Here is a 23,476-nt window from a genome sequence, read left to right as displayed (position 1 = left end):
AATATCGAGGTTTCATTTATTTTTAAAGAACCAAAAAACATCACTTGTAAACTGCTTAATGCTCGAATTAGTTTTATCCAGACTATACTGGAAGAATATTGGTTTTGCCGTCATGGACCAGCAGAGACAGGTCCTCTCTCAGACTCCACAACACAAGGATTTGCTGTGAGACGCCTCTTTCTTTGGACTCGGAGAGCCATGCGTGTCACCACATTCCACTCTCCAAGCTTTCTTCATTCCTCCAAATTTAATTTCCTACGTTACACCCATCCAGGTGGCTGGAAAATTCCATCACAGACAAAAGGGAAACAATTACCAGGCCTGGAGCAAAAAGCGAATTAACCAGACGGCTCCTCCAGAACCGCTTTCCTCTCTGTCGCTGGCAATCTGCTTTCATCCCGGACGTGTACAGACTTTCCACAAATTAAAGTGGACCCAAATGGCAAAGTCAAAGCGTATGTTCAGGCATAACTTTTGTATTTCGTTTTGGATCCATTGGGGAAGCATCTAGGATGTTACTTCTAACTAGGATTCTCTTAGAGATTTTTCCTTATGTTTTGCTCTCTCTGTCTTATTGACCATTATTACCAGGGCTAAAACCGGATGAAAAACCAACATTTTACATTTGTCCCTGGAAAAGGAATAATTTTATATCACTCTGAAGATATTGCCTCTTACTTCCTGTCGTGTCTTCAGGACAGGAAGTGAATGGGAGAGCATCTCAATGGAACACAGGTTGCCAAAAAAACAACAACGAATAAATAAAATAATAAATAATACAGAAGGCGCCACCAGCTTTTAAAGTGGAACTAAACCCTCCTATAAATTTTCAGCCGAGAAAACAGACATCTTGGCCTCTGTTTGATCTTCAACTGCCATGATCCTGCACATGCGATCAGTTATGACACCAGCCATTTAATGGCTTGACAGTTTGGTTGAGAGCACAACCAATGTGACCTTAAAATTTTTGGTACATGCCGAGAATGAAACTGTTATTTGAAACTGTTAAGTCAATGAGTTTAGTTCCACTTTAAGGCTAGTTTCGCACAGAAATATTCGCTGGATGCATGCAGGTGCCATTAATCCTAATGGCACGTCACATGCACTGGAAATCGCACCCGTACTGGGAGTCGCATTGCACCTGCAGTTCCCTTGTGAGCTGCGACTTCTGAAATGCTGCAGGGAACCCCTTCACTGAGTTTCATAAGGCACAGCATCCCATTCAAATGAATAAGCTGCCGTACCTATGCAAAAGGTGGTTCACAGAGCCGTATAGGTGACTACCTAGGCCAGTGGTCAACCCTGTCCTCAGGGCCCACTAACAGGCCAGGTTTTATGTATTACCTTGGGGGAGATGCAGACTAGAATACTGCAATCACTGAGCAGCAAATTATATCACCTGTCACGTATTTCTGTTATCTTGCAAACCTGGCCTGTTAGTGGGCCCTGAGGACAGGGTTGATGACCACTGACCTAGGCTAAGAAACCAGAACAGTGCCTCCATATGACTGGATGCAGGCGCTGTCCAGCTGATGATTTTTATACCAGCTTTAACGGTCAACTGAACAATCGGGGCCATTTCGCTGCTCGAATTTTGTCAGAGCCAACAATATTTGGCTGAAATTTGAGCAGTGCATGGCCAGCTTTATACCCCTTAAGCCAGATCGAAACAGAGCCAGTTTAGCAGGTAGCAACCAATTTTTGTTCAATGTGTGGTTGTCCCCACTCAACAGAAGTCCATTGTTTGACTGTCTTCCGTCAAAGAGACATGCTGGAAAACTTTTGTTGTTCAATGGCTTCAGCCAACCAGTGCAATGTATTCTGATAGTGTTGGGTTCTGCTATCAGAAAACAAAGTCCCAGTGGGTGGGTGTGGTGGGATTTTTTTCGAATTAACCTCACTTATGTGGATGGAAGAATTTGTGGCTAGCTTTAGCCTTCTCAGGTAGCCCATATATTAGTCATTTTTGGACCCGATTCCTTCATCCACACACATGATGTGGATGGGGGAATCCTTCTTGTTGAGTTATTGTAATTTGACAGTGGGGTGACATCCCCACAGTCAGAATACACCCATACATGGATCAAAATTTGGCTGGTCCCTGCGGAACTGGCCGAATTTCAATCCATGTGTCTTGGCTTTACATATACTTTGTTGCTGTGGTGCCTTGAAGATAATTGAAGATTTTGTACAACTTCCGTCAAGGACAATGAACTTCCCCTCCTCGACCAGCTGGGCTCACCGCTGTTTACATACACACGTTGTCCTTCTGCTTTCACTTTCCCCTCTTTACATTGCACCTTCCTGCCACCCTCTGGCTGTATCTCCCTGTGATAAGATTATCTAAACCAGCTGGCCTATAATAATATAATAATAAGGCTTACCTGTAGGTAAAATTAATATCTCCTAAACCTGCATGGTTTAGGAGAGTTTCCCTTTGCATGCGCTCTGAATGCCCGGCTGGCGGTCTGGCAGATGCTGCCAGTGTTCCATCGGACACCGGATACTATTGGATAGAACACTGGACAACCAGTGTTGAACAATTTTTTTTTTTAAGATGTGCATGTATACAACCACTTTAATCTCTGCAAACACCATTTAAAAAAAGCAAAGCAACCGCCCACACAGGAAATACCGCTGTTTCCAGCACGGGGAGATGGAGTTTGAAAGGCACAGTTCACCATTTGCAAAAATGTCAAATGCATCTAAATAAAAAATAAAATAAATTTTTTTATTAAAGTTTTTTTTTTTTTTTTGCATTGAAGCCAGCAGAGCATTGAGATCATGATCAGTGTGTCAAAGGTACAATGCACAGGCTCCTGCATGGTTTACCTCCTGGACCCAGGTCCGTGCGGGGATACAGACCTTCTGTTATGGGTACGGTTGCCATCTCATCCCCTTAAACCCCAGCACATATTAATTATACAGGTTCTGAGGCAAATCTAATGCACATAAGGCAGCAAGTGGGTTTAATTACCACCTTAATAGTCCACAGAATCTGTATAATTATTATGGTTTCGGTTTGAACCTAGTTATGAGGCTGGTGGAAGTAAACAAACTACAAGTATGGAGGTAGCACCTGTGCCCAGTGTGATTAGTCCCTTTGCCACGGTGCCTGATGGAATTTGTAGTCTTCCCATTCCCGGATCCCGGAGAATGGATGAGTCGCAGAGCTGTTCACAGCTGTGCAGACAACAGTACAGTACACCCAGACAACAGAGAAGCAGCCACCCAAGCAGATTTAGGTAAAGTGGGGGGGGGGGGGGGGGGGGTGGAGTTTGAAAGTAAAGCATTGGGGTAATTAGACCATATTCATATTTTACATTACACCCTAAAGTGTTGCACGTGCGGCCCCCCCCCCCGAAAAAATTTAAAGTCAGCCGCTAGAAATACTGTAGCTGCTGACTTTTAATATTAGGCCACTTATCTGTCCAGGGATTCCGTGATGTCGGCACCCCAGCCGACTTTCGGAACGGTTTTTGGGTGCTGCCACCATTCGTGGTATAGGAAACTGGCAGTGAAGCCTTTTGGCTTCACATACGGTTCCCTACTGTGCTTGTGATTTCTAACTGGTCCAGCGGTGGTGGAAGGAGGCCGAACTTCCAAGGGACGGCCCAGTCTCCCAGAAGTGGGGGTGGGTACATGTCAAAAACAGGTACCCATTCCCCCCTCCCCCCTGAAAGGTGCCAAATGTGGAACTAGAGGGGGGGGGGGGGAGCAGATAAGCCAAGCTTCCACTTTCGGATGCAACTCCGCTGTCATTATTAGTGTACCCTGAAACATGGTTCCAAAGGTACTACTACAAGACTAGGATATAGATGTTTAAAGAGGAAGTAAACACTCCTGCAAAAAAACAAAAAAAACAAAACAAAAACAACACCCTGCAAGGTAAAGGCATAATGAGCTAGTATGCATAGCATACTACAGGCAGTTTGAGTTCATCAAAATACCGGATCACCCCTCCAGCTGGATGGGTTGTACACATGCCACAGACACAATGCTTTGCTTCGTGGACGAAGCAAAAATTGGGCCCCTAAAAGTGAATAGGGCTGTGCCACAACCAACATGCATTGGCATGCATAAGGGAGTCACTCATAATGGAGGGTCATGGGAAACTGTGGGATTGGATGGGACCTTTGCATACGTGGTCAAAGTACATCATTATAAGGATCTAAACTAATTGCTGTACAATTTTAGCCTTTTAATGAGAGAATTGCACACATGATCAAAGAGCCACCCATACCAATCAAGACTGAATGTTTCACACAGGTGTGCCATAATTGTGCAATTTTGGTCCTTTTATGCAAACTTTGCACAATCAACCAGTCACCACTGATGATCAGAACTATCCACATGTAGGGACTTCTGTGCAATCACCTCGCTTATCTGATTTCTGCATGGAAATCAAAGAGTTACTCAATCATCCACATTGAATGCTTCTTAATGATCGTCTGTTCAAATTTAACTCTCTTATCTGATTTCTTTGCTTGTGACAATTGGAATTGCCCAAAATGAAGGTTTATTGTAGGGATTTCTTAACCGTTATCTTTGCAACATTAACGATCTTATCTGATCTATCCATGTGTAGCAAGATCCCAGGCCTCCTTTAGTCTAATGAAAACCTCCAAGGCCAAGAGTTGCTGACATCCTTCTGTGTAGAGAGAGTGTAATGCAAGATAGATTCATGGGTGCCAGACACTTCTTGAATGCAAAGTGATTTTTCTTTCACTTCAACAGAACTTTAGGAGAGAGGGTTACGGCCAGGACACCCTTAGGTAGTTGCAATGTTAATCTGGCAGACTCAGACTTCTACAGGTAGACGGCCGTGCAGGGAAAGGCATCCAGCAAGACACCACATCTGCATGTGTAGGAATGCTGTCGCCTATGGCAACAGTCTTAGAACAGTTCCTAACACAAGTTGTAACAAACTCCTTTACCTTCTCTACAGTCACTTGTTCTTCAGCCCACTAAGCTCCCAGTCTCTCTCACTAGACTTGCTGATTCACTGCCACTGAATCCCATGAGCTCTTCCAATCTTCACAGGTATCTACCTCAAGCTTCACCCCCGCTTCTCTGTTGGGTCCCTAGCTTGGCACTCCAGATACGTCTCAAGCTTCACCCCACGGGCCTGCTTGGTCCCTGGCTTGACACACAAGGCTGCTCTGCAAGCGTCACCTCCACTGGCTGGGTCCCTGGCTTGACACCCACTGAAGTTTCCCGATTCTTCGCCATCCCCGGTTGGTGAGAATACTGCACCGGATACTTGCTTCAGCTACTCACTGTGGTCCCTGGTAATAAGGTCCCTTTAGTGGTTGACAACTTCCCTTCTACTTCCGACCGGCCGAATGGTCACTTCTGGTTGGACTGCAACCCGCAATCCCAGCCCTGCGCTGCTCCGTTGCTTCTGGATAGGTCCCTCAGACAGCCTAGCAGCCAGATGTGAAGTATACAGGAAACAAACAAAACTCTGGATAGCCGCACTCCGGATTGAGTAAAAAGTAAAAATGCCTTTAATTCTTCAAGTAAAAACACTCCATATTACACGAAACAACACAGCAAAGGGAAACAAAAATGTAGAACAAGACTTCTGACGCATTTCACGCTAAAACCAGCGCTTACTCATAGCTTACTCTATGAGTAAGCGCTGGTTTTAGCGTGAAACGCGTCAGTAATCTTGTTCTAAATTTTTGTTTCCCTTTGCTGTGATGTTTCGTGTAATATGGAGTGTTTTTACTTGAAGAATTAAAGGCATTTTTACTTTTTACTCTATCGGCTATCCAGAGTTTTGTTCGTTTCCTGTATACTTGGCTTATGCAATTAGCCTGCACCTGGAATCCCCACCCATCTTGAGAGTCAGTAGCCTGTTGGTGGATCAACCTGGAGTGGTGAATTTCTGTTTTTCTTGTCGATTTTCTGGATTTTTAGCAGCCAGATGTGCCCGGGATAGGCCCAATCTCTGGCCCAGCAGCCCGAGCAATACAACAAACCCAGACAGCCCTCCAGGTGGCACAGATCCCCTGACTCCACCAAAATAAATAGGCTCTCCCAGCACGCCAAAGGATTTAAGAAAACCCCTGCCCATTGGTTGAGGTACCCCATAATCTCCTAATCTGTCCTTGCTTTGCCCTTGTCTTATCTAATGTCACCAGGTACCCGGCCACCTAGTGGCATAAGAGAGAAATGCAGCAATTCCAGACTTGAGGTGAAATCAATTGATCCCCAACAATCAGAATTTCCATAACTGAAAGCTTCACTTCTTTACGGTCGTCTTTGCAATTACAGTCGTCTGATCTGATACACGCATGGTCATCTATAGCGATTGAAACTGCTCACATTGAATGTCTCAGGCAGGAATTCCTAACAATCATCTTTGCAATTACAGCCCTCTGATCTAGGCATACATGGTAGAAGAATCGCCCACATTGAAAGTTTCATGTAGGTATTTCATAACGATCGTCTTTGCAATTATAACAGCATCTGATCTGATGCACACATGGTCATAGAGAGAGTCGCCCATAGCGATTGAAACTGCCCACATTGGAAGCATTATATAAGGAGTCTTAGCAATCATCTTTGCAATTATAGCTATCTGATCTCTGCATACATGGCGAAAGAATCGCACATAGTGACTGAAATCGCCCACACTGAAAGTGTCATGTAGGGATTTCATAACGATCGCTTTTGCAATTATAACAGCATCTGATGTTCGCATGGTCTGAGAGTCGTCCATAGTGGTTGGAACGGCCCACATGAAATGTTTTATGCAGGGATTCTTAAAGTGTTACTAAACCCACAGCAATAAAATCAGTGTGTGTATACAGTAAAGCATGCTTGTTATACTCACTGTGGAACCTAAGGGGTTAATCCTCTGCATTGTGTAAAAAGGCTGTTTGATTCCGTCTTAACATCCCCTTCTTCCACTGTCCCCAATCCATCTCCTGATAGAACAGAGCCTTTGGGGACAAGTTGCACATGCTCAGTTTGGGGTGTATTGCTAGAGGGTGCATGTGATCAGCACAGGGCCAATCAGCACTGTCCAGACAGAGGATCAGGAGTTTGCAGTCTCATAGGACAGTCAGAGGAGAATGAAAACTCATCCTACAAGCTTTAAACAGACACTGACGGAAGTCACAAGACTGCTGATGATAAAAAACAAGTATTTAGCAGTTTATATATACTAAAATAATTGCATTTCCATGTTCTATGTACTGTGGGAGACCAGATATAGTGAATGCAGGGTCCTGGGTTTAGTAACACTTTAACAATCATCTTTGCAATTATAGCCATTTGATATATGCATGGTAAAAGAAAAATCGCCCACAGTGATTGAAATCGCCCACATTGAAAGTTTCATGCAGGTACTTCATAACAATCATCTTTGCAATTATAACAACATCTGATCTGATGCACGGAGGGTCATTGAGTTGTCCATAGTGATTGACACTGCTCACATTGAAAGCTTTATGTAGGGATTCCTAGCAATCATTTGTGCAATTACAGCTATGTGATCTCTACATACATGGCAAAAGAAGCACACAGAGGGGGTTATTTACAAAAGGTAAATCCACTTTGCACTACAAGTGCAAACGACAAGTGCAAATTGCACTAGAAATTGCACTGAAAGTGCACTTGGAAGTAAAGTCGCTGTAGATCTGAGGGGGACATGCAAGGAAAATAAAAAAAACAGCATTTTAGCTTGCACATGATTGGGTGATAAAATCAGCAGAGCTTCCCCTCATTTCAGATCTACCCCTCAGATCTATAGCGACTGCACTTCCAAGTGCACTTTCAGTGCAATTTCAATTGCACTTTGCACTTGTAGTGCAAAGTGGATTTGCCTTTCGTAAATAACCCCCAATAGTTCTCAAAATCGCCCACACAAAAAGCGTTATGTAGGTTATTTCATAGCAATCATTTTTGCAATTATAACAGCATCTGATCTGATGCACACATGGTCCACACAGTGATGGAAAGTTTCACGTAGGGATTCTCAGCAATCATCTTTGTAATTATAGCTATGTGATCTCTGCATACATGGTATAAGAATCATCCAAGTGATCGAAATCGCCCACATTAAAAGATTAATCACCCACAAAGTTTCAAGCAGGTATTTTGCAACGATCTTCTTTATCATTATAGCAGCATCTGATCTGATGCACGGTCAGAGTCACCCAAAGCACAGCTCCCAACTGTCCCCCCCTGTCCCTCTCATTTGTCCCTCATTTTGGTCTGATCCATATAGTTGTATAAATACACTTTTTATCTTGCAAAAAGCATTTCCCAGTGCTAAACCTTTCATCCAATTTCTAAATTGCTGCATTTGTATATTTTAGAAGCTAATATAAAGGAATAGCAGTGGTAAAAAAAAAAAAAGCCCTTGTTGATTTAATTACTTTTTTTTTTGGTTCTTTGGTTAATTCTTCTTTAAGGAGGCGTGTCCTATGCCTACATACATTTGCTAGTAGGTGTCCCTCATTCCCATCTCAAAACGTTGGAAGGTATGGCCAAAGTGATGAAAATCCCCCACATTAAGGATTCTATAGCGATCGTACATGCAACTTTAGCCCTTATTTTTATTTTATTTTTTGCACTCTCGCCTAGCAGTAAAAAGGGTCGCTGGTTCAAATCCCAACCACAACACTACATGCCTGGAGTTTGCATGTTCTCCCTGTGCCTGCATGGGTCTCCTCCAGGTACTCCGGTTTCCTCCCACACTCCAAAGACATGCAGGTAGGTTAATTGGCTTCTGTCTAAAATTGGCCCTAGTGTATGAATGTGAGTTAGGGGCATTAGATTGTAAGCTCCTTGAGGGTAGGGACTGATGTGAATGTACAATGTATATGTAAAGGGCTGTGTAAAGTGGCAGTGCTATACAAGTACCTAAAATAATCATAATAATAATAATAATAATAATAATAATAAATAATAATAATAAAAAAACAGTCAAGAAAACTAAATAAAAAAACAAAACTTTCACTTTCAAGCTAAAAAAAAAAAAAAAAAAAATAAACAACATTAAAAAGGCATAACTCTGGAAATTCCCTGTCTCCCCTTCAAAAATACTTGACAGGGGTCCAAGATTCCAGGCTTTCTTAATGTTCCATGGAAGAATGTTCCAATTGTCTGTAAAGGAGGGGGGGGGGGTGAAACTTACCCAGCACCGCTGCCATTGTACTTGTGCAGTTGGATGTGTATGGGGGGAAAGAACTGCATTGTGGAGCGCGGAGAGATGTAGAGGCTGCTGCAGCTGCCAGATCTGTTTACAAAGGAGCTGGGCTCCAAGCCAGTCTTTTATGAGTCACCGACCAGAAGGGGAGGAGACGCGGGTCACATGGTTATATTAAAAAAAAAAAAAAAAAAAAAAAAAGTGGGTGCTTTTTTGGTAAAAAAACAGTCACAGGAAGTCTTGTGCAGTTGTGTCACCGGGAGAACAATGTTGTAGCCGTGTCATGCAGCAAGCAAGCGTTCACTTTAATCTGATGACTGATGTGTCACCGGCTCCATACCCCACCCAGCTATAAAGGGATGACAGTTCATTCCCGGCAGGTGACAGCTTGCTCCTACGGATCATATAAATCCCGCAGAGTCTAAACTCCGCCAATCCCGGGACCCTCCATAGTCGGATCAGTACGCCTACAAGTCTCAACATACACTATATTACCAAAAGTATTGGGACACCTGCCTTTACACGCACATGAACTTTAAAGTGGAACTTCCGCTCTTGGAACCCTCCTCCCCTCTGGTGTCACAGCTGGCACCTTTCAGGGGGGAGGGGGTGCAGATACCCGTCTGTCTAACACCCACTTCCGGGCATAGACTCCCGTCCCCTGTCCCGCCGCGCTGTCTGCTGGGACACACGCGGGTCCCAGAGACAGCGCGGACCATTCCCATTGCGCTGCGCGACTCGCGCATGCGCAGTAGGGAACCGGGAAGTAAAGCCGCATAGCTTCACTTCCTGATTCCCTCATCTAGAATGGCAGCGCCAGCAGCTGAGAGATCGATCGGCCTCGGCTGCCGACATCGCTGGACCCCGGGACAGGTGAGTGTCCATTTATTAAAAGTCAGCAGCTGTAGTATTTATAGCTGCTGGCTTTAACATCTTCAATACCGGACATTTTCACCCCCTTCCTGCCCAGGCCAATTTTCAGCGCTGTGGCATTTTGAATGACAATTGCACGGTCATGTTGTGCTGCACCCAAATTACATTTCTATCATTTTGTTCCCACAAATAGAGCTTTCTTTTGGTGGTATTTGATCACCTCTGCGGTTTTTATTTCTTACGCTATAAACAAAAGAAGAGTGACAAGTTTGAAAAAAAAAAACATAATTTTTTTTACTTTTTGCTATAATAAATATCCCAATTGAAAAAAAAAAAGAATAATTTTTCCTCATTTTCGGCCGATATGTATTCCTCTACATATTTTTGCTAAAAAAATTTTTTTTCAAAAATCGCAATAAGTATATATTGATTGGTTTGCACAAAAGTTATAGTGTCTACGAAATAGGGGATAGATTTATGGCATTATTATTTTTATTTTTCACTAGTAATGGCGGCGATCTGCAATTTTTAAAGCGACTGTGGCATACAGATCAGACACTATTTTGGGACCATTGACATTTATACAGCAATCAGAGCTATGAATAGCCACTGATTACTATATAAATGTCACTGGCAGGGAAGGGGTTAACACCAGAGGGCGATCAACTGTGTTACCTAGGGAGTGATTCTAACTGTAGGGGGAGGGGACTCACAAGGGGAGGAGAGCGATCGGTGTTCTTCTGTACTGGGAACACACGCTCAATCTCCTCTCCCCTGATAGGGCGTGGATCTGTGTGTTTACACACACACACACAGATCCATGCCAGGGCTCTGTTACCGGCAATCGCGGGTGCACGGCAGACATCATGGCCGCTGGGCACACACACCAGCTCCAGAGTGACAGCCGGGAAGCCCAGGACGTCACATGACGCCCATCCTGGATGGGAGATCCCTCCTGCGGACGTCATTTGACAATAGCCAGGATGTGAAGAGATTAAAGTGATTGTAAGGGTTCGTTATGTCTGTTAAAAAAAAAAAAAAAAAAAAGGTCATACTTATCTCCACTGTGCAGCTCGTTTTGCACAGTGTGGCCCCAAACCTAGTCTTTTGGGGTCCCTCAGTGGCTCTCACAGCTCCTCCCCGCATCAGATAAACCCCTAGGACAGGTATATGCAATTAGTAGACCTCCAGCTGTTGCAAAACTACAAGTCCCATCATGCCTCTGCCTCTGGATGTCATGCTTGTGGCTGTCAGAGTCTTGCTATGCCTCATGGGACTTGTAGTTCTGCAACACGAGGGGAGTTTACCTTGCAGGTGTGCTCCCAAGTCCAGCATTCAGTGTTCATAGCCGCCGAATGTATGACTCTGCCCGCCCCCCAGGTCATTGGATTTGATTGACAGCAGCTGAGCCAATGGCTGCACTGCTATCAGTCTATCCAATCAAGAGCCGAGAACCCCAGGCAGAGAGATACAGTGGGTCAAGTTTCAGGGCTCAGGTAAGTAAAACAGGGGGGCTGGGGGGCCGGTCACTGCCAGGTGTTTTTTCACCTTAATGCATAGGATGCATTAAGGTAAAAAAACAAACAGGAGGGTTTACAACCCCTTTAATCCCTGTCTTAGTCCGTAGGGTTCAATATTGAGTTGGTCCATTCTTTGCAGCTATAACAGCTTAAACTCTTCTGGGAAGGCTGTCCACAAGGTTTAGGAGTGTGTCTATGGGAATGTTTGGCCATTCCTCCAGAAGAGCATTTTTGAGCTCAGGCTCTGATGTTGGACGAGAAGGCCTGGCTCCCAGTCTCCACTCCAATTCATCCCAAAGGCGTTCTATCGGGTTGAGGTCAGGACTCTGTGCAGGCCAGTCAAGTTCCTCCACCCTAAGCCTGCAAGCCAGGCCTTCTCGTCCAACATCAGTGCCTGACCTCACAATTGCGCTTCTGGAAAAATGATCAAAACATTCCCATAGACACACTTCTAAACCTTGTGGGCAGCCTTTCCAAAAGACTTGAAGCTGTTATAGCTGCAAAGGATGGGCCAACTCAATATTGAATCCTACGGACTAAGACGTCATTAAAGTTCATATGCGTGTCAAGGTAGATGTCCCAATACTTTTGGCAGTATAATGCATCTGAAAAATGTAATTACTTGCCAACCAGCCACCGTCATTATATAGTGGCAGGTTGGCTCCCCGTAGCTGTACTGCGGCCACGATGTTGGGCGGTGACCCGCGATCGCTCCTCAGAGAACCATCGATGTAAACAAAAAAAAAAAGTTACATTTAAAGCGGATCTTCACTCTTAATATGATGTTGCCTCCTATCCACACCTCCTCCCCTTCGCTGTGCAAATAACGCTTTCTTTTTAACCACTTGACCACTGGGCACTTAAACCCCCTTCCTAACCAGACCAATTTTAAGCTTTCGGTGCTCTCACACTTTGAATGACAATTACTCAGTCATGTAACACTGGACCTATATAGAAATTGTTGTCCTTTTTTTCACACAAATGGAGCTTTCTTTGGTGGTATTTAATCACCGCTGAGTTTTTTATTTTTTGTGCTATAAATCAAAAAAGACTGAAAATTTGGTTAAAAAAAAAAAAATCGTTGTTTCTGTTAAAATTTATTGCAGAGTATTGGGGAGTATTGGCAGAGTATTGGGGAGTATTGGGGAGTATTGCACAGTGTAGCGCTGTGGGCACTACAGATCCAGCCCACGGCGCTGCTAAAAACGATCTCTCCACTGTCCCCTCGCACTGTACAGATTAGTACAGAGAGGGGAGGGAGGAACCGACGCCAGCTTGTTTACAAGTGATCGCTCCCCCCCCAAGGGGCAGACTGACAACTCATGGGGCCCCCGGGCAATAGGAGATCATGGGGCCACACAGTATACACACACACATACAGTATACACACACATACAGTATACACACAGAATACACATACACACACTGAAAAGGTACTGGAGAGGCTGCTATAATCTTGGGATTTTTAAAAAACACAGTTTACATACTGTCCCTGGTTTTATTGAGGCTGGCAACCCTGATGGGGCCCCCTAGTGGCATGGGGCCCTCGGGCAGTGCCCGTGTGTCCCAATGGTCAGTCCGCACCTGCCCCCCCCCCTCCCCCCAAGCCCCCTGTTTTACTCACCTGAACCCGGTCCTTCCAGTGCCGAGAACGAGCAAATCAGCTCCAGCCGGTGTCTCGAGTCCTCGTTGGATAGATTCATAGCAGCGAAGCCATTGGCCTCCCGCTGCTGTCAATCAAATCCAATGACACAGGAGCCGGGGGGGCGGGGCCCAATCCTGCTGTCTGTATCTGTATCCTGCACCGAGGGAGAACACTTCTCCGACTAGGCACTCGAGAAGAGGAGGAGCCAGGAGTGCCACTGAGGGACTCTAGAAGAAGAGAATCGGGGCCACTCTGTGCAAAACCAACTGCACAGAGCAGGCAAGTATGACATGTTTGTTTTTTAAAAAAAACAAAAAAAATGAAGGTCTAGTTATACTTTAAGAAAGGAGGAGGGCCTAGTGGCACGCCATCAGGAGAGCGGTCGGTGTTCTGGCAGATAGTGTCCTGCCATCATATAGTGTCTGCCCCGTACTGCAGAAGAAGCTTCGGAAAATCTCAGAAGATGAACGGTGCCTGCGCCGTGAGTGGAGGTGTTAGCCCCACCATCTAAGCGGACATAGGGTTGTGAAATTTAGAGGGCCCCTCGCGGGCGAGCTTCGCTCGCCATGCTTCGGGCTCGGCCTCGCTGCGCTCGGCTCTTTTATATTCCAACTCTATGTCCACTTGGATGGTGGGGATAGAACCTGGACTCACGGCGCAGGCGCCGTTCATCCTCGGCTATTTTCGGAATTTGTGTGTGCTGTGTACTGCTACACTATCTGATGGGGGACTCTATATGATAGGACACCGGCTGAACTTGGAAGAACTGGCAGCTTCCTGATGATGTCATGCAAGGGACTGAGCGGGAGGCAAAAGAGAAGTGGATCACAGCAGAACAATGCTGGGTGAGTACCTTAAGGCTACTTTTACACTGGGGTGCGTTAGCTATAAAGCGTTGCTAGATTTAGCGGCGCTTTACCGTCGTTTTAGTGGTGCTTTTCGACCGCTAGCGGGGCACTTTTAACCCCCACTAGAGGCAGCCGAAAGGGTTAAAAGTGCCCATGTTGGGGCGCTGCCCATTCATTTCAATGGGCAGGGCATTATTGGAGCGGTGTATACACAGCTCCCAAACTTCCCCGAAGATACGGCTTGCAGGACTTTTTTTCCACGTCCCTCAAGCGCACCGCCCCAGCATGAAAGCACTCAGGCTTTCACACTGGGCAGGCAGGAGAGGCAATTTTCAGACGCTTTACAGGCGCTTCTATCGTTCCTGCAGCTTCTGGAATGTGTCCTGGAAGTCTTCTTTTCGAAGCGTGTCAGGCACCTTCTGATCTCAACAATGGTGTCAAAACAGAGACCTCTTAGCTGAATCTTCAACTCGTTGCAGCATCGCCGTAAACTTGCCGAATCATGTCAAATGTCTCTGTGGCAGATTTGCCCAGTTTTACGCAGAATTTCACGTTTGCTCTTTGTTCGCACTTGCTGTGTATGATGAAATTCGCAGACGTGGTAACGCAGGTGGTCAGAATAGCACCACTTGCACAGCTCCCGATGTACACAGGACGAGGTCTTTTGGCACACTGACTTATGAAGGTCGGTGCTCCCTGAGGACTGTGTGTGCCGCCTTATGCTGCCATCTGTTGGCATGTTACAAAACTAGTCTCAAAACTTTTGGATACCACCTTGTATCTGTGCTTCAGGAAAATGCATCCGTATGGATGTCAAACTGGGACCAGCGGCTCAGTCCATTTAGCCACTGCCACCCAGCAGACTTGAATGGCACTGCCTGCATGCACAGGCACCTGTACATGCAGTGCAAGCAAACACGGCCCTGGTCACGGATGTACGTGCAAGTACGCCCATGTGAAGGAAGCCTAACAGGGGTCATTTCAAGAAAACAGATCTTTCTCAAACTGGCAACATGCCTTACCATGTGATTATTCATAAACGGAATGAATTCTTTAAACAGGCGCTTGCAGCACAGCAGAATAGAGGTTGTACAATCAGACTGTAACATGTGGTCAGCTTTAGGGCCTTTGTCAATGAGTTTGGTTCAAGTCAGACGGGTTTTGCAATCCCATACAAGTCTGTAGAATGCAGAACCTGCTTTAAACAGGTGAAATGCAGTTCAGGAGAGTTCTGAATGATCTCGGGTACATCTCAAACTGATGCCATCCATACCCGCCCAATGCCCATTGACACAAACCCTTAGCCCTTGTACACACGGTTGGAGATTCCGATGGGATGTGTCCTATCGGACCGTTTTGTCGGATATTCCGACTGTGTGTGGTCTCCATCGGACTGTTTCCGTCAGAATATCCGACGGACCAACTTTTCCAACTTGCCGGGAAATTTTTCTGACAAAATGCTCCAATCGGACATACTTTGATCATGTGTAGCCTACTCCGACGGACAAAGTGCCACGCATGCTCAGATCAAATTCCTAGATCTAAGCTATTGGCTACTAGCCTGAACGTAGTCCCGTCGTAACGAAATAATGTCATCACGTTATGTACGATCGGATTTTCCGACCGTGTGTATGCAACATCACTTCCAGACCTCTTCCGGAATTAATCAGTCGGAATTACTCCAACGGATTTGGTTGTCGGAATCTCCGACCGTGTGTACAAGGGCTTAGGTTTTCCCAACTATGTAAAACAAAGATCTACCTAAAGCACCCATCCATATTCACTCAGACAGGTCCATTAGTTAGCATTAATTCTATATAGTCATTAGTAAAATCTAAATTGTACAGTCTGCGTGGCCAGTGTCAGTGTTTTTTTTTTATTAGATTTTATTAGATTTATTTTTTTACAATTTAACTTTTAAATATTTCTTAACATTTTTTTTTTCTTCTTATATTTTTTTATCAGCCCTGTTGGGGGGGCTTTGGTGAGATATCAGAGGTCTAAACAAACCCCCGACATCTGGCCTTTGAGACAGGGAAAGGGACTGAGGCTAGAGATTCCCCCAGTCCCTTTCTCTGTAGCCTCAGCTGTACTGAAGATGAAAGGAGAGGAGACAGAGGTTCCTCTCCATGCATAAACGGAGACATCATAAACATAGTTTGCGATGCTCAGTTATGAAAGGACAGAGTCACTGACTCTGTTCATTCGGAAAAGGAAGGAGCCAGTAAATGACAGATTTACCGGCTCCTTCCTCCGCTCTCCATCCTGAAAGATCCGGGACATGGGGACCCGGAGAAGGACACAGAGGGAGACCCAGGGGACGAAACAGATCGGGAGCCAGAGGAGGACATGGAGAGCCAGGGAGGACACAGGGGGACCCGGCGGACAAAACGGCTAGGGGCCTGGAGAAGAACACGGAGACCCGGGGAGGATGCAGGGGGACCTGGAGGAAATAACAAATTGGGACCCAGAGGAGGACACAGAGGGGGACCAGAGGACAAAATGGTTCGGGACCAGGTGGAGGATACGGAAAACTGGGGAGGACGAAACAAATCGGGACCTAGAGGAGAACATGGGGAGCACAGAGGAGGCCATGGGGAGCACAGAGGACAGCCAAGGGTGATTGGTGCGGAGGTGGGGGCAGTTACAAGCACCGATCTCCCGGACAGCCAAGGGAGGGAGAGGAGGAGAAACAGCTGTCAGAAAAGCTATACAGGGAAGTCGCTGCTTGTAACTCCCCCCCACCACTGCACCGATCATCTCAGAGGCTGCCCAAGTATTGGGTCAAGCATCAGAACATTTGGTATTGGCACTAATACATCAGTGATATTAGTTGAAGGAATGGTGCCTCATCATTGGCATTAGTGGGAGGAATGGTGCCCCATCATTGTTATTAGTGGGAGGATTAGTGGCAGATCACCCTCAAGGCAAAAAAACACAATTCTCCGTGTTCCTGTACTGCAGTGTGGTGCCATTCGTTTTCAATCCAAAGCTCCACACACATACTGTATACACATTTTCCAGCACAGTGCCCTATGTGTGAAAAGGCCCTTCGTTTACAAACTTGGCTCACTGAGCTGTCATTCGTTCGTTATGTCACCACTTTTAGTTCTGGTGCTGGAACAATACAGACTAGTCATAAGGAGGAACATACAAAACAAAATGTATTTGCATAAGGAAATAATTGCTATTTTTAGCCCGGATTTAACACCTTTGAGTCACGGTAACCTGAAAACTGCCCTGCTGAGCTATTAAACATTGGAAATGAAAGGACTGCCTTATCATTTTGAATGTTAAACACGGCTGTATGTTTTATTTTTCAGTGCAACATGGCTCACATTTGTGTGTTAGGGCTTTTCCACACTTGTGGCCAAAGGGCGGTAAAAACAGGTGGCTGGGCTGCCCTGGCATTCTGACATTACAGCCTGACAGGTCTGTACACATGCAGGGGGCTGCGGTTCCTTACTGGGCAGCAGCAGCTTTACTCAGGCTGCAGAGTTTGATAGGCAGCAACACACGTCAATCTTTCCCATTGAATTCAATGGGGACGCATGACACCACGAGCCAAGCACTTGGCTCGCAGTTGTGGCGCAGTACCGCAATGTAAAACTGCTGTTTGGCAATATTAAGAATAAATAAAAGGTTTCAGGGGGTGGCAGTAGTGCCTCCTGAACCCCTACCAACTGCTGGTATACCACCCCTCTGAAAAGCAATCCATGATAATCTGTGTTGATGTGCCCTTTAAAATGAACAGCTCAGCAGTGCAGTTTTCAGGTTACCATGACTGAAAGGTGTTAAATCCGACCTAAAAATCACAATTATTTCCTTGTGCAAATATATTTTGTTTTGTCTGTTCCTCCTTATGACTGCCCAGTGTTGTGCTAGTACCAAAACTAAAAGTGGTGACATTGGATTGAAAATGAATGGCATCATACTGCAGTACAGGAACACGGAGAATTGTGGTGCAATGCAATGATGCAAGCGTTTTGTTTTTTTTTGCCTTGAGGGTGATCTGCCAACCCATTTAATGATGGGGCACTATTCCTTCCACCAATACGAATGATGGGGCTCTATTCCTTCCACTAATACCAATGATGGGACACTATTCCTCCCACTAATACCAATGATGGGGCAACTATTCCTCCCACTAATACCAATGATGGGGCACTATTCCTCCCACTAATACCAATGATGGGGCAACTATTCCTTCTGCCAATATCAATGATGGGGCAACTATTCCTTCCACTAATATCAATGATGGGGCTATATTCCTTCCACCAATACCAATGATGGGGCACTATTCCTCCCACTAATACCAATGATGGGGCACTATTCCTCCCACTAATACCAATGATGGGGCAACTATTCCTTCCACCAATATCAATGATGGGGCTATATTCCTTCCACCAATACCAATGATGGGGCACTATTCCTCCCACTAATACCAATGATCGAGCACTATTCCTCCAACAAATACCAATGATGGGGTGCTATTCCTTCCACTAATACCAATGATGGGGCATCATTCCTCCAATTAATATCAACGATGGGGTAAATTTCTCCAACTGATACAAATGATGGGGCACCGTTCCTTCAACTAATACCACGGTTGGGGTACTATTCCTCCTCCCACTGACCACGGGCTCTATGTAATTGTTTTATTTCCATTGACCACCAAGTCTGAGACATGGTTTACTTCCAATGAAGCCAAAGCAATTTTTACTCCCAATGGGTCCAATCCATCCCCACTAAAAGTCTGAAGGACAGTAAACTGGCCCTGTGTTTAGAAAGTCTGGAGATCCCGATTTAAACATTAAAGAGTTTGTTACCTCAACATTTTAAGTGACACTAAAGGTTTTTTGTTTTTTTTTAAAAACAAACATATCACACTTACCTCCACTGTGCAGCTCGTTTTACAGAGAGTGGCCCCGAATCTCATATTCTGGGGTCCCTCGGCGGCTCCCTCACCTCCTCCCCACATCAGATAACCCGCTGGGAGAAGCGCTCTCCCGCAGGGGTTACCTTGCGGGCGCACTTCGGAGTCCAGCATTCCACGTCCATAGAGGCCGAATGCAGGACTCAGCACCGCCCCTTGCGCACTCATCATTGGATTTGATTGACAGCAGCGGGAGCCAATGTCTGGGCTGCTATCAATCTATCCAATCAAGAGCTGAGAACCCTGGGCAGAGAGAGAGCATGTCCCCGTGGGACAAGTTTGAGGGTTCAGGTAAGTAAAACGGGGGGCTGGGGGGCCGGTCACTGACAGGTGTTTTTTCACCTTAATGCATAGGATGTATTAAGGTGAAAAAACATGAACATTTACAACCCCTTTCATATTCCTGATATGTGCCTGCTGTACCATACTTATCTGTAAAAGTCTCTTGCTCTCTTAGTATTGCTTCCTTTATGTGAAAGCCCTGGTGTTCCTGCCAGTCCCTCTGCTTTCCTATTAAAAACTGACCACATTAAGCAGGAGAACACACCGTGGTCAGTCTCTCTAGCTGTGCTGGGAACGCAGTATGCTCTCCTCCAATGTGCAGATTTGTCCTGACATGCCCCTGCTGCACAGCCATTTACTGGGAAGCTCAGTGTGCTGCTGCTTCTCCTCCCCCAGGTCTTATGCAGCCAAGAACAGAGGGAATGTGATCACTTACAAAAAAAGGGGAAAAAATTATTTAGAATGTATTTTTATATCTATACCCAAAAGTTTTCCCTATAATTTCTATTTGAAACTGAATGGGTTGTTTTACAAGGTGATCGTTAACAATCACTTTAACTTAAAAATGTCCCCGTTATTGCCTCACTTTCATCTGGCTACCAGCCTGCCCACCACATGTGCGCTTTCCCCTTTGAAAAAGACATTTAGGGCCCTGTCAGGATCTTGAGGTGGTTTTAGGAGTGCGGCCACAGTGGAATTCTTATGTTGTATCTATATTATAAAGAAAGTACCCCCCCCCAAGGAATACTAGGGACTTTTCAGGCAACTAAAGATTGAAATTTAAACTGCTATCTCTGCTGTTCGGCAATATCGTTATTCGGCACACAGCACTGCTTGGTTTTTCGGACTTTTAAAGTCCTTGCTCCCCTCTAGGGCTTTGGTTGCTACCATCGCACAGCAGCACTCTTGGGGTCTCTAGCTTGGTGGTATTAGGGGGGGGGGGGTTCTTCCTGCTCATCGGTTGTTACCAATGTTCATCCCGTCACCTCTAGATCTGCAATTACCTAGATCCCCATGTATCGACCGCACGTGCATCCACGTTTGATTGCATATTTAGCAGTCTCGACTTCCCCTTTGTTTTTATTTTCATCCTAGTGACTGAATAGCAATACAGCAGTGTTCTCTCATAGGACAGACCCCTGAAGAAAGGGCTCTACAGAGGTCCAGAAACATGTTGGGAGCAGTATTGAAGGATCTGCATTTTTAGATTAATATCTGATGATCTTGTTTATTATGTCGTATATGTAAAATCCTTTTTTTTAGTGCTATATGCTATATTTTTATAATAATACATTTTAATCTTTTTATCAATCATAGATTAGTTGCCTGAAAAGTCCCTAGTATTCCTTGGGGGGGGGGGGGGGGGGGGTACTTTCTTTATAATATTGTTCAAATTGGGATGTTGGCAACATATGGGTCTTCTCGGGTGGTTTCCTATAAATGATGCTGTATCCATCCTCACACAGTTTGATCTTTGTAGTGTTTTTAACTTTACCATATTAAAGTCAAGTTACATTAGGGCAGCTTTGCGCCCTCTTCTTAAATATTTTTGTATGGAAGAGTAGAAGGGTCTACCATTGCTCAGTGGGAAAACATCAGAAAAAATGATCAGTTCTCTATAGGATGGCCCCCAGAGAGACACAATAATCCAGAGCTGGGCAGACTGAGGAGCTGGGTGCTGACAACGGCAAACTTTTACGCCTTTTCTGTTGATCCCAGTGGCAGCACGTGTTCACAAAAGATCACAAAAAACACACAGGATATAGCTCCATGCACACTGGATGTTAAAATAACGTTATAAAAACACCAGTAGCTTTGTAGTGAGTCGTTTAACGTTTTTTTGCGATAGCGCTTATCAGCGTTTTTACGTGTCAGCAGTTTTTTTTTTAACCACTTGCCGCCTACCGCATGTACATTTACATTGGCAAATGGGCGTACAGGTATGTCACTTTGAATTTGCCGCCGTGTGGTCACGCGCATGACCCTGCTGGGAGCTCCGTGAGTAGGATCGCGGGTCCCGCCGACTCGATGTCCACGGGGATACCCGCGATCGCCTCACGGAGCTGAAGAACGGGGAGATGCTGATGTAAACGAGAATCTCCCCGTTCTGCCTAATAACAATGTCACTGATCATAGCTCCCTGTGATTGGGAGCAGAGATCAGCGATGAGTCACCCTCAGCCCCTCCCCCTAACAGTTAGAATCACTCCCCAGTACACACTTAAACCCCTTCCTAACCAGCTAGTGGTTAACCCCTTCTCTGCCAGTGTTATTTTTACAGTAATCAGTGCAATTTTATAGCACTGATCACTGTAAAAATTACAATGGTCCCAAAAATGTGTCAAAATTGTCCGATGTGTCCGCCATAATGTCACAGTCCTGATTAAAAAAAATAAAAAAAATCGCAGATCATCGCCATTACTAGTAGAAAAAAAATAATAATAAAAATGCCATAAAACTATCCCCTATTTTGTAGACGATATAACTTTTGTGTAAACCAATCGATAAGCGCTTATTGCGATTTTTTTTTACCAAAAGTATGTAGAAGAATACGTATTGGCCTAAACTGAGGGGAAAAATCGTTTTTTTTATATATTTTTGGGGGATATTTATTATATCAAAAAGTAAAAAATATAGCTTTTTTTTCAAAATTGTCGCTCTATTTTTGTTTATAGTGCAAAAAATAAAAACCGCAGGGGTGATCAAATACCACCAAAAGAAAGCTCTATTTGTGGGGGAAAAGGATGGCAATTTTGTTTGGGAGCCACGACGCACGACCGCGCAATTGTCAGTTAAATCGACGCAGTGCCGAATCGCAAAAAAGTGCTCTGGTAACTTTGGCCAGCAAAATGGTAAGGGGGTTAAGTGGTTAATGGATCAAAAACATTAAAAACCGCTGGTGAGCCATGTTTTTGAGCGTTTATCGACATTTATGAGTGTCTGGCGTTTTTTGTAGTCAGAAAAATGACTCCTGAATGCCATTTTATGGTGTTCAGAAAACAAACTCCACTGCTGATAAACAGACAAAAATGTCCATAGACACATAGGATAACATAGAGGGGAGTTTATGGGCTGTTAAAAAAAGACGCCAAAACTCCCAAAAACTGCAGTTTACGAGCTTCAGTGTGCATGGAGCCTTGAGTAAAAGCCAACAACTTTCCATCCTGTCTTTAAATGCCCCTTGTGATTTGGACTTTCCCATCCATAATGAGTGGCTACATTGTGATTGTTTACTTTGCAATGTTTAGAGCTTTCTGCACAAAGTATTTCACTTTTATTATACGTACTTGTTTAGATGACATTCAAAGCCAAAAAACACACAGTGAAAGCGCCATTATTGGGTTTAAGGGCTGGTTCACACTGCTGCAAATTCTACTGCGAATTTGAGCCGTTGCGATCGCTCAAATTCGCAAGTCATATGAATAACATCGTTTTCCATTAGTGCCGTTCACATCAATGCGTTGCGAATCTAAGCTCTGTACAAAAATGATCCTGCGTGAGTTTGATCCGCGTGCAATGCGAATTCAACCCAATATTTGCCGTAGAATCGCAGTAGATTCGCAAGAACACAAACAATTCGCAACGGAAATTCCCAACGCAATCGGATCAAATTTGCGCAAAATTCGCACCGCAGCAGTGTGAACCGGCCCTAAGTAAAATGAAATTGCAAAAATTAAGCAAATCACAACATTTCACTTTCCGATGCAGACGTAGCACCTGCAACGTGAAAAATTAGGATGTAATACGATAAATAGGTTACTACTGGTTTTCTGCCGAGAACTGTCCCCCCCATCGGATAGTGTCTGCCTCGTACTGCGCAGGCGCAGCTCTTGCGCAGTACAAAGGACAAGGAGTTCAGGTTCAAGCCCCACCATGCAAGTGGACATACGGTATGCACTTAGTAACAGGGCCCCTCGCGGGTTCGCTTCGCTCGCCGCTCTTCGGGGCACAGCCTCGCTTCGCTCGGAAATTTTTTATTCTAACTCTATGTCCACTTGGATGGTGGGGCTTGAACCTGGACTCAGTGCGCAGGTGCCGTTCATCTTCTGAGACTTTCGGCGTCTCCTTGTCCTCCGTACTGCACAAGCTTAGTACAGGGCGGACACTATCTGACGGGGGACAGGACTCAACAAGACACCGGTCTGTTTGTGTTTCCTGCACCCAAATGCTGGCATAGATATAATGATAAATTCCATAGTCTTAGGCC

The 23,476-nt window shown here is 45.1% G+C and overlaps 1 protein-coding gene across 3 annotated transcripts in view; it reads right to left on the bottom strand.

Annotated features, from left to right (window-relative positions):
• RNF24 (ring finger protein 24) overlaps positions 1 to 23,476 on the bottom strand; it is a 155,569-nt gene that overhangs the window by 29,768 nt on the left and 102,325 nt on the right. Inside the window, exon 1 of one of the 3 annotated variants that reach the window (XM_077478008.1) lies at positions 9,155 to 9,277. The exons of the other annotated variants lie outside the window; for them this stretch is intronic. Within the exon in view, the coding sequence (XP_077334134.1) occupies positions 9,155 to 9,213 (59 nt within the window). The 5' untranslated portion in view covers positions 9,214 to 9,277. Of the gene's footprint in view, positions 1 to 9,154; positions 9,278 to 23,476 lie in introns of those variants that run through there. 3 annotated transcript variants of the gene reach the window in all.

This window comes from Lithobates pipiens, unplaced genomic scaffold, assembly GCF_037356315.1.
Source record: "Lithobates pipiens isolate NorthernLeopardFrog02 unplaced genomic scaffold, aLitPip1_a1.2 Scaffold_13, whole genome shotgun sequence".
NCBI lineage: Eukaryota > Metazoa > Chordata > Amphibia > Anura > Ranidae > Lithobates > Lithobates pipiens.
This window is presented reverse-complemented; position numbering and strand designations above follow the sequence as displayed.